The sequence below is a fragment of the Pelophylax lessonae genome (genome assembly GCF_965119305.1).
Source record: "Pelophylax lessonae genome assembly, chromosome: 2".
In the NCBI taxonomy this organism is placed as follows: domain Eukaryota; kingdom Metazoa; phylum Chordata; class Amphibia; order Anura; family Ranidae; genus Pelophylax; species Pelophylax lessonae.
The window spans coordinates 299,866,388-299,878,648 of record NC_138769.1 but is presented as its reverse complement, the minus strand read 5'-3'; the positions used below and the strand labels follow the sequence as shown (position 1 = coordinate 299,878,648).

General features: G+C 43.8%; 1 protein-coding gene across 1 annotated transcript in view; it reads left to right on the top strand.

Annotated features, from left to right (window-relative positions):
- Window positions 1-12,261, top strand: part of DEF6 (DEF6 guanine nucleotide exchange factor) — a 171,721-nt gene that overhangs the window by 83,725 nt on the left and 75,735 nt on the right. Inside the window, exons 2-3 of the mRNA XM_082247381.1 lie at window positions 9,785-9,925; window positions 10,480-10,656. Coding sequence (XP_082103507.1) covers window positions 9,785-9,925; window positions 10,480-10,656 — 318 coding nt within the window. The remainder of the gene's footprint in view (window positions 1-9,784; window positions 9,926-10,479; window positions 10,657-12,261) is intronic.

Here is a 12,261-nt window from a genome sequence, read left to right as displayed (position 1 = left end):
TATGACCGTCATAGTGATCAAATGATACCTGGTTACTGGTAACCGTAATCCACTGTGTCTGGTGGACACAGCGATCACAGGAGGAGCACACTGCATACTCCTAACCCAGAAGAGGCACAATCATGTATATATAGATGACTGAGCCTGCCCATGTCACCCCACCACAGTAAATGTACTGTGACAGGGAGGCAAGTGGTTAATGTGGGCCTATTTGAAATTTAGAATTCTTGTCATGCATCTCTTTCCTCTAACTTATGGCAAATGTGTTAAAAAAAAAAAAAAAAAAAAAAAAAAACACTTCAGCATTCCTACTTCATACACCCCAGACCTTTTGATTGGGTGGGGGTTGGCACAGCGACACCCCAGAGCAGTAGTTCTCAATGATATTGAGACCAAGGTCCAGTAAATTCTTCCAAAACCCTCCCTGTCCCAACAGTGAAATAAAAATACTCGTATGGGCATACAAAAAATACAAAATTGTATTAAAATTCTGGAAGGCTCTGGAGGGGGCTTGGTGTCGCTTTGGGGGGATGAATGTTCTGGAGGGGGTGAGGGCACCCTGCCACAGACGTGTGACTCACTAGGGGATTAGTTATTTTCAGAGGGAGCTGGGGGCAAGTGTGGGGGATGGGGTCTAAGCAAGGGGCTGGGGGTTTTGCAGGAGTAATGGGGTAGACTAGAGGGACTGCAGGGGCTGGGTGTACTATGGTACATTTCTAAGGGTACTATGAGGGGCTGGAGGCTCTGCAGCAGACTAGGGGGCATTGTGGGTGGCTTGGGGTTATTTTGGGAAGTTGGCAAATGGTTTGGGGACTGAGGGTTCTTAGGGCACTGCGGACCATTATGGAAGGTTGGGTGACCGTATGGGAGCTGGGAGGCAATGTGGGACATTAAGGGACCTGCAGCTAGCTGGAGGACCAGGGGGAAGAAGACTGCAGCTCGGCAGTGGGTCACAGCCTGGTGGTTGAGAACCACTGGTTTAGAGGGTGGAAAAAAAGCTGCTGCAGTTGGCAACCGCAGTGCTTATAGACCATCAAAACCATGAAGAAATGTAAGGGTAATTTCTGAGAGCCAGTGACTCTGATATATCAGATTTAATTTATTCTGCATAGAATCAAAGACCAGGTGAACTTTCCACTTGTCTGTTTCTTTTTTTTCTTTTAATTAAAACAATGATTCAAAATCCTTAAAGCGGTATTAAATCCTAAACTACAAATGCAATTTATTGCAGTTTACAAATCATTAGATGTGGTGGCTGCATCCGTTTTTTTCTTTTTTATGGCTTTTATTTTTCTCTGTTTTCACCTGGTAATCTGGCCGGTAGCAAACCTCCTGTATTAGTATATTAGCAGATTTAAATACACTAAACAAATTAAAGCCAAACTCCAGCTCACACTTTAAAATCCGTTACAGCAAACAGTTTTTTCCTTTTTGGATAAAGGTTTTGCATGAATAAATAAAAGCTGGTCATCACCCCTGCCAGTGTTAAATGGTTTCCCTCATCAATGTAAACTGATACATTCTGCTGGAGAGCTTGAGCTTGTGAAAAACAGACTTGCTGCCTGGACCACCAGATACAAATAGAAGAAAGAAAGCCTAGAAAAAGGAAACTAATACAGCCATCATATCTAAGAATTGGTTGGCTGCAATATAATAAATCCTATGTGTGAGCAGCCGGCTGTGCTGCTTACGGATTTATAACCGGCTGCCCACTGGGCATGTGCAAGCGTTTTGTACAGAGCAGCCCAGATCCTTCTCTTCTTAGGTCCCTCGCCGATGCTCCTAGCCCCTCCCTCCTGTCGAGTGCCCCCACAGCAAGCAGATTGCTATGGAGGCACCTGAGCCGAGCCACAGCTCTCAGACGCTAAGCCGCGGTTCAGCCCCGCCCTCTCTCTCTCTGGCTGACTTTGACAGCAGTGGGAGCCAATGGTGCCACTGCTGTGTCTCAGCCAATCAGGAGGGAGAGTCCCAGACAGCCGAGGCACTCGTGCATATCGCTGGATGTTTTTTTTTCTTTAACCACTTGCCAATGGCCCGCCTCAGATATACTGCGGCAGGCTGGCTAAGCTGCGCGAATCGCCGCACCCATACGTCGCTCCTCGCGGGGGAGATGATCTGCGGGGCCAGTGTCCGCAATTGCTGCTGGGCTCCCGTGATCACTCCCCGGAAGACAGAACGGCTGTCTGCCGTTGTAAACACGGCAGACCGTTGTTCTGTCATCAATCAAAACAGGGCTCCTGTGTTTCTCCTGTTTAGAAACACAGATCCCTTTGTTGAATCCATAAGCCCATTCCCTAGGCTCACATTTAACCCCTTGATCACCCCTGGTATTAACTCCTTCCCTGCCAGTGTCATTAGTACAGTACCAGTGCATATATTAAGCACTGATTACTGTAGTAATGTCACTGCCCCCCCCCCCCCAAAAGTGTCAAATTTCAAAAATGTCAGTTACATGTCCAACCTGTCCGCCGCAATGTCACAGTCCCACTAAAAATCACAGATCGCTGCCATTACTAATAAAAAAAAATAAAAATGACATAAATCTTTCCCCTAGTTTGTAGACGCGATAACTTTTGCACAAACCAATCAAAATACGTTTATTGGGATTTTTTTTACCAAAAATATGTGACAGAATCCAAATTGGCCTAAAATAATGAGAAAATTTGGGGTACAGCGTAGCACGACCGCGCAATAGTCAGTTAAAGTAACGCAGTGCCGAATCGCAAAAAAAATGGCCAGGTGATTAAGGGGGAAAATCTTCCGGTCCAGAAGTGGTTAAAAATAACAAACATGTCATAATTACCTGCTCTGTGCAGTTGGTTTTGCACAGGGCAGCCCAGATCCTCCTCTTCTCAGGGCACTCTTTGGTGGTCCTGGCCCCTCCCTCCTGTTGAGTGCAAGCAGCTTGCTATGGGGGCACCCAAGCCAAGCCACAGCTCTGTGTGTCCATTCAGACACAGAGCTGCAGTTAGGCCCCCCCCTCTCTCCCGGACGGGACGGCCGAGGCAGTCATACACATCGCTGGATAGAAAGGGGGCTCAGGTAAATATAAGGGGGGCTGTGGAAGCTGCTGCATACAGAAAGCTTTTTTTATCTTAATGCATAGAATGCGTTTAGAATTACTTTAACATACACTCTGTAAACAGTTTGCATGGATGGGTTGCAATTTAGATGCGGTGCCGAATCCAGCAAATTCGCTGTGATTTCACACTGCATCTAGTGTGAACCCAGGTTAAAATGAAATCGGGGGATTCCTTAAAGCCAAGCCAGCTGATTTGTGCCAGTTCTTGCTCCATCCCATGTGCCCAGTAAACGTAAGTTACCAGATCTTTAAAATGAAATTGGGGAATTCCTTACACCTTACAGACCATACCTGCTTTTAACCACACCCACAAGCCCATGCCCCCAACCCCATTTGTGTACTTTAACCACTTGCCGACCGCCGCCCGACTATATACGGCGGCGGTCAGGCCCTCCCAGGCAAAGTGACGTACCGGTACGTCACTAGCCTGGGAGCCAATAGGGGGCGAGCGCTCCCGCCCCCGTTTGTACCCTAAGAAGCCAGCGCGTGTGACCGGCGGACCCGATGTCCGCCGGTCACTCGCGATCGTTGGGTGGAGAGGGAGAAAGGCAGGCGGCTAATGTAAACAAAGCCGCCTGTCATTCTTCCCTGTGTAAAAGCACAGATCATACGGTCCTGCTATGTAGGACCGTTGATCTGTGCTGTTACACCACTAGCCACATCCAATCACAGTTAGAATCACGCCCCTAGAGACACACTTAACCCCTCCCTCTCCAATAAAGTTAACCCCTTTCCTCCCAGTGTCATTTTTACAGTAACAGTGCATATGTATAGCACTGATTACTGTAGTAATGTCACTGGTACCCCCAAAAAAGTCAAAAATGTCAGTCAAGGGTCCGATCTGTCCGCCGCAATGTCGCAGTCCCGCAAAAAAAATCGCAGACCGCCGCCATTACTCGTTAAAAAAAAAAACAATAAAAATGACAAAAATCTTTCCCTTAGTTAGTAAACGCAAGAACTTTTGCGCAAACCAATCGAAATACGATTTTTGCAATTTTTTTTTACCAAACATATGTAGCAGAAAACAAATTGGCCTAAAATGTTAAAAAATTTTGATTTTTACATTTTTTTTGGGGGGGGGGGGGGGGGGAAATTTCATATAAAAAAAATGTGAAAAAATATTGTTATTTTTGCAAAATTGTCGCTCTTTTTTGTTTATAGCGCATGATCAAAAAATCGCACAGGTGATCAAATACCACCAAAAGAAAGCTCTGTTTGTGGGAAAAAAGGACGTCAATTTCATTTGGGTACAGTGCCGCACGACCGCGCAATTGTCCGTTAAAGTCACACAGTGCCGAATCGCAAAATAGGCCCTGGTCACATAGTTACATAGTTAGTGAGGTTGAAAAAAGACATCAGTCCATCCAGTTCAACCTATGATGTGTGTGTGTGTGTTTGCTTTTAACCGTACATTGTATACCCCTGTATGTTGTGGTCTTTAAGGTGCCCATCTAATCGTTTTTTGAAACTATCGATGCTCCCTGCTGATACGACTGCTTGTGGAAGAGAATTCCACATCCTTACCGCCCTTACAGTGAAGAACCCCCTACGCATTTTAAGGTTAAACCGCCTTTCCTCTAGTTTTAGTGAGTGGCCACGTGTCTTATTGTATTTCCTTACTCTGAATAGTTTGTTCCTTATGCTAGGGTCGCCAGTACAGTATTTGTACATTGATATCATATCCCCCCTCAATCGTCTCTTTAGAGAGAACAGGTTCAGTGCTTGTAGTCTTTCCTCATAGCTGATGTCCTCCATTCCCCTAATTATTTTTGTTGCCCTTCTCTGGACTCTTTCCAATTCCAGCACATCCTTCCTGAGGACCGGTGCCCAGAACTGGACAGCATACTCCAGATGTGGCCGGACCAGAGTCTTGTAGAGCGGGAGAATAATCTCTTTATTTCTAGAGTGAATCCCCTTTTTTATACATCCCAGTATTCTGTTGGCTTTGCTTGCAGCTGCTTGGCATTGCATGCCACTGCCAAGCCTGTTGTCTACCAGTACCCCCAAGTCTTTTTCCATCCTAGACTCCCCCAGAGGTTTCCCCCCTAGTGAGTAGCTTGCTTTCTGGTTTCTGGCCCCCAAGTACATTACTTTACATTTATCAACATTAAACCTCATCTGCCATGTAGTTGCCCACCCCGTTATTTTGTTCAGGTCCGCTTGTAAGGTTTTCACATCCTGCATAGAAGATATTGGCATGCTTAGTTTAGTATCATCCGCAAATACTGAGATTGTACTAGATATCTCCTCCTCTAAATCATTTATGAATAAATTAAACAGGATTGGTCCCAGGACCAAACGCTGGGGGACCCCACTTTCCACACCCGCCCAATCCGAGTATTCCCCATTAATCATCACCCTCTGGACTCTCCCCTGGAGCCAGTTCTCTATCCAGGTACTCACCTTATGGTCCATACCTACCTTCCTTAGTTTGTACAGTAAGCGTTTGTGGGGAACGGTGTCAAAGGCCTTTGCAAAGTCCAGATACACCACATCCACAGGCTTACCTTTATCTAAGTGGCAGCTCACTTCATCGTAGAAGGTTAATAGATTGGTTTGGCAAGAACGATTTTTCATAAATCCATGCTGATTACTACTAATTATATTGTTTTCATTACTAAAGTCTTGTATGTGGTCCCTTAACATCCCCTCCAAAATCTTGCAGACTACAGATGTTAGGCTGACAGGTCTATAGTTACCCGGGATACACCTCGGCCCCTTTTTAAATATTGGTACTACGTTGGCCTTTTTCTAATCTGCTGGCACCATACCCGTCTGTAAGCTATCCTTAAAGGTCAAGAATAATGGTCTGGCAATCACCTGGCTGAGCTCTTTAAGAACCCTCGGGTGCAAGCCATCGGGTCCCGGTGATTTATTTATGTTAAGTTTCTCAAGTTTAGTTCTAAGTCTATCTTCTGTTAGCCATGGGGGTACTTCCTGAGGTGTGTTGTTTAGTTTGGCCTTACAAGCTGGGTTCGTCAGGAAGGGGGTAAAATCTTCCGGGGCTTAAGTGGTTAAATAGAGGAATTATAGTAGTGGGTGTGGCCAAATTGGGGACAGTGGGTCCTGAACCTACTTTTCCCTAAAACAGTAGTGCGTAATACAGAGTGCAGGTATGAATGAAAGAAAGAGAAATACTTTATCGTACATATTACACTTCTGTAATTTAAAGTTTATGTGCTTAGGATTTCTTTTTTTTTATGATTTATTATTTTGTTATCATGAGGGCGCCCACCTTCCTTATTTGCACTGCACCATTTATGAGGTTTTTGTGACCTGCATTGACGCTAGTGTCATGACGTTGATTCCTGCAGCCATTTTGTCAGTACATGTAGAAGTTCCAAAAGATAGGTCAGTAAACAGGAAAGTTAAATAAAATAAAACTATGAACATGGAAGACACACAGTATAACACAGTATAACATACAGTATAAATTATGTGTAAACGTGTGCATTGAGCAATCATCGCATTGTTGCTGTTAGATTAGCTGTAATGTGTATCTGATGTTTCTTTGTTTTCTGTGTTTCTTTGTATCTCCTTGATAATGTATATCGCTTGTAAGTGATCTAGGCTAGTGCAAGCGGCTTTTATGTAGCAGGAAAACCTCAGCAGAGCAGGAAGTAAAAGAGGAACGGAAGTGGTGAGGGTGGGGGAAAAGTCATAACTATGCAAGGCATGAATATAAGAATTATCTGTGCTTCTCTTTAACTCCTGCATTTTGGTCAGAGTTCTAATCTACATAAGTGGCCCTGAACTACTGGTATAAAGATAGCTGTGCAGATTAGTTGCTGGCAGGCCACACTCACTTACCAAGCATGGATCCTAAGCATGCACAAACCTTATATGTTTTTGTAATCTTTGTTTATTTTCAAAATGCAATATTCTGTCCAACATAAAATATTGCAATATTATTGTATAGTATTGTACATGCATGTTTAAGACAGAAAGCCAAGCAAACAGCTAAATACAGAAAATAAATATGTAAACTGTTTTACCTGTTGAATGATTTTTTCTATAAAATTCTCAAAAAAATGTAAAAATCATAATTTTTTAACATTTTAGGCCAATTTGTTACATATTTTTGGTAAAAAAATCGCAATAAGCGTATTTTGATTGGTTTGCGCAAAAGTTATTGCGTTTACTAACTATGGAAAGATTTATGTAAATTTTGTTTGTTTGTTATTTAACTAGTAATGGCGGCGATCTGCGTTTTTTTTTTTTTGCGGGACTGCGACATTGCGGCAGACAGATCGGACCCCTGACTGACATTTTTGACACTTTTGGGAGTACCAGTGACATTACTACATTAATCAGTTCTATAAATATGCACTGTTACGGTCAAAATTACACTGACAGGGAAGGGGTTAACTTTATTGGTGATCAAGGGTTTAAGTGTGTCCCTAGGGGTGTGATTCTAACTGTCTGGGGGCGTGGCTTGTTAGATCATCACAGAGACATACGATCCTACATAGCAGTGTTTACATCAGCCATCTGTCTTTCTCCCTCTCCTAAAGGAAGATCGCGAGTGGACGGCGGACATCGGAGCCGCCGGTCAGACACGCGCGGGGATGGCAGACGGGGCGGGGGCGGGCGACGTACCGGTACGTCACTTTACAGTAGGGGGCTGACTGCCGCAGTATATAGTCGTGCGGCAGTCGGCAAGTGGTTAAGGAAGTGTTTGAACACCGCTCTAGGTAAGTTTCCCTTCTCTACCTCCACTAACACACAGACTAGGTGCTGGCCCTATCCATCGCGGATTCCAATGAGCAAAAAATAATTCTGATTGGCTGCAGGTCCAGGAAAATCACCTTTATTTCAGCAAGTCCTTAAAAACATGTCCAAAAAACACAAATAGAGGGGAACAGCATCACCAGCTAATGCGTTTCACACTTCCTTAGCCCTTAGTCAGATCTATGATTAAGCAATTATTTTTTGCCCAAATTTGTTAAGGACTTAGCCTAGGTTCACACTATAGTGGGTCCAGGGACACATGTAAATTACACACGTTCCCTGACCAACAGGCAAAACAAGCTGCCCTTTAGTGGACACGCATCACGTTTTTAGGTGGAGCGTGAAACCTTGTGGTGCCAAAGCACCATGCGTTTCCATAAACAACGTTTTTACAAAAAAGGTCAGGGATATTATTTCTTGTATTTCCCACAGGCACAGCAGCCCAATCAAATGAATACGCTGCTGTGCCAATGCAAACGGAGCATGCAGGACCCGCAATAGTGTGAACCTAGACTGACACCGCCTGTTAATTGGAATTATTAGCAGCATACCAATAAGGTCATCACTGTGTTCTCACCTCCTGTAAGGATGTTTACAGTGGTATGACAGTTTAATGTCTATGCTTTGCAGTAACATATGGTAAAGTGCACTGTACACGGGGAGCTCAGTTGTTGCGCAATTAATTTGAAAGCTTGTTTGGCTGTACATCTCCTATGAATCACAGAAGTGCAGTTCGTTCTGCTGACGCCACAGATGTCCGTCTAGGCGCCGCATCATCAGGACCACGGATTCGGGATCCGCCAGGTACCTGAACTGACACCCCGGTGAGGAGGGGGCAGAGCAGAGAGCTGCTGACTCACAGTCAGCAGCTCTCTGCTCGTGGAACTGTCAGGACCGAGTGATCGGCGGTGTTTGATCGCTCGGTTCTCAGTGCTGAGGCACCAGGGGACATATGCAGCATCGGACCAATGCTGCATCCACTTAGGTAAGTATAAATGGGCAATAACCCCAAACCTCATACTTCTCTTTTAATGACATCCCAAATCACCTTGCTAGCACAATACAACATGTGCATTCCAGAACACCGCAATGCACAGGTGTGAACCATCTGTGGATTGTGGTGAGCTGCATTGAAAAAAGGGGCATGTCCCTTTTTTGTACATTCTAGTGCATTGCCATTTAAAATGAATGAGTTGCCTTACTGCAGCACTTGTTTCCATGTAAAATAATTATGTGCATGCGGTAATGCGTGGCAAATGTTAATCTGGCCTTATAGTTCCACACTGTAGTAGGGTGCTGACCCTGCCTTTCCTGTATAAGAACTGCTGTGCAGAGCATTACAGGAAACTATTATAAGGACAGATGTAGGTACTATACCATTTTTTATAGATCTGCCTGGATTTCTGCTTGGAGCAGAATAACAGCTGTTATTTATTATTTAATATAGAATTCTACTTTAAACCCTTCTTTTATTAGTTCTGAAGTGCTCTTTTACATATCTAATAGAAAATCATCCAGGGTCTTAAAAAGGGGGTCCAGAAAGTTCAGATTACAGCAGAGCTTTGCTTGTCATGGCCATGTTAACAATAATTAATGAATAACAATGTTAATGTTGACATTGTCAGCAATGAAGACCTTTTAGAGCAGAGATGGGGAACCTTGGCACCCCCAGATGTTTTGGAACTATATTTCCCATGATTCTCAACTACACTGCAGAGTGCACAAGCATCATGGGAAATGTAGTTCCAAAACATCTGGGGTACCAAGGTTTCCCATCACTGTTTTAGAGGGATCCAGTGGTGTCTCACTCCACCTAAAACTAAAACAAATAATGTTGTGGGAAGAGTTCCAGTTTAAAAAGACTACTTGATATAAAAATGACTGTGAGCCAACAGTGTGTATATCTTATATACTATGCCTATGTTTCTACTGTCTAGATTACCCAGCGATCTGTGCTTTTCCTTTACCCAGGTTCTGTCGCATAATTTATACACAGTACTATGCATTCCGCATGATCCTGTGGCACTGGAAGATCATTTTCGTGATGATGATGACGGCCCGGTGTCCAGTCAGGGCTATATGCCATATTTGAATCAATACATATTGGACAAGGTAAGTTCATTTTTTAATAAATATGTAATTTTCTATAAGTTTTCTCAAGAAGCCCCTAGTGTCTGTGAACAGTCAAAAAAGAGCATCAAGTAAATTGTTAAAGTGAAACTGTGCTTTGCCCATGCAGAACAAAGCAAGAGGATGATATTAATCTCCTATCCCCAGCAGCACATCCTTACCTATTCTTTGCACCTCCCCACTCCGTTCAATCACCAGGAGCTGATGAAGCTACTCTGTGTAAACTACAATTCTTGAGTTAAACTATAAAGCTATATACTTTCCATGTGACGATATTGGTGCTTAGTGATTGGCCCAGTTCTGTCACATTGCAAGAGTCACATGCTCCTCTATACCTGGAGGTACAAAATGTATTTGTATTTGTGATAACAGCTTTCCTGTGTGGATTGCAAAGTACTATCATAATATGTAATCTTGAAAAGTGGATATATAATATACATTACAGGAATGTTTGCTGTAACTATCATCTCCTTTAACAAACCATCATTTTCTTCCTTGTGGTTTTCTGACACATTTCTTATTTTGTTTACCCTTAGGTGGTAGAAGGCACATTTGTAAAGGAGAGCTTTCATGAGTTATGTTGGACTCTAACAGCGAAAAAGAACTATCGTCCAGCTGAAAAAGTGATTTCCAATAGAGATGCTTTTTGCCTTTGGTGCCTTTTCAATTATTTGTCAGAAGATATATATCCTCTAATAATGGTTCTTGACGAGGTGAGACACAATATATTCTAGTTATGTATGCACACTGTAGATGTCTGTGTGGTGTGTATAATATATACATTATATTGTCAAAAGTATTGGGACACCTGCTTTTACACACACATGAACCTTAATGGCATCCTAGTCTTAGTCTGTAGGGTTCAATATTGAATTGGCCCACCCTTTGCAGCTATAACTGCTTCAACTCTTCTGGGAAGGCTGTCCACAAGGTTTAGGAGTGTGTGTATATGGGAATGTTTGACCAATCTTCCAGAAGTACATTTGCGAGGTCAGGCACTGATGTGGACCAGAAGGCCTGTCTTGCAGTCTCCGCTCTTATTCATCCCAAAGGTATTCTATCGGGTTGAGGTCAGGACTCTGTGTAGGACAGTCAAGTTCATCCACCCCAAACTCACTCATCCATGTCTTTTATGGACCTTTCTTTGTGCACTGGTGTGCAGTCATGTTGGAACAGGAAGGGGCCATCCCCAAACTGTTCCCACAAAGTTGGGAGCATGCAATTGTCCAAAAGTTCTTGATATGCTGATGCTTTAAGAGTTCCCTTCACTGGAACTAAGGGGCCAAGGCTAACCCCTGAAAAACAGTTCCACACCAATATGCCCCCCCAACCTAATGATTTGGACCAGTGTACAAAGCAAGGTCCTTAAAGACCTGGATGAGCAAGTTTGGGTTGGAGGAACTTGACTGCCTGCACAGAGTTCTCACCTCAACCTGATAGAACACCTTTGGGATGAATTTGAGTGGAGACTGCGAGTCTTCATGTCCAACATCAGTGCCTGACCTCACAAATGTGCTTCTGGAAGAATGGTTAAACATTCCCATAGACACACTCGGAAACTTTGTGGACAGCCTTCCCAGAAGAGTTGAAGCTGTTATAGCTGCAAAGGGTGTGCCAACTCAATATTGACCTATGGACCAAGACTGGGATGGGACTAGCAGGCGTCCCAATACTTTTGACAATATAGTAATATATACTGTGTGTGTATATAGATATATACAGTACTGTGCAAAAGTAACTACCCTTTGGCTTCAAACCAGCATTAATTCTTACACTTGCATGCTTTGTACACTTGCACAAAGTCTGTGATTTTGTAGGATTAGAGTCAGGTGTTACATACAAAAAAATCCTGGCGCTGTGGGACAGATATCCAGGGTTCAAAGATGGAGTAGGGTGGACGAATTGTATCCAAAAAGCACCATCAGCCAAAAGTCATGTCAGGGTTGCAGCCTACCCAAAACCCAGATCCTGACTGAGAAACAAATAGTGCAACAAATAGATGGGTATGTTGGCGCTCCCAAAAACAATGACAATGGGCTCAGATAAGTCACTTTTCTTGAATCAAATTGACAAGTTTATTAAAAGACTAAAATGCTGATAAAATCTAATGTGATGCCAGCAAATGTCCGACAGTGAGGCAATACCTTGAAGGAGGATCCAGGAGTGGGGTGGAGACGCCTGACCGAGTGTGGAGCCTTGATGGTGGAATGGTGGAAACACTCAGGGGCTGGATGAGGAACTGGAGAGGGAGAAAGGGGGGGGGGGGAAACAACCCCAGCCCCCGAAAATCAATCCGGCCGCGAGGATCGTTCAGGCTG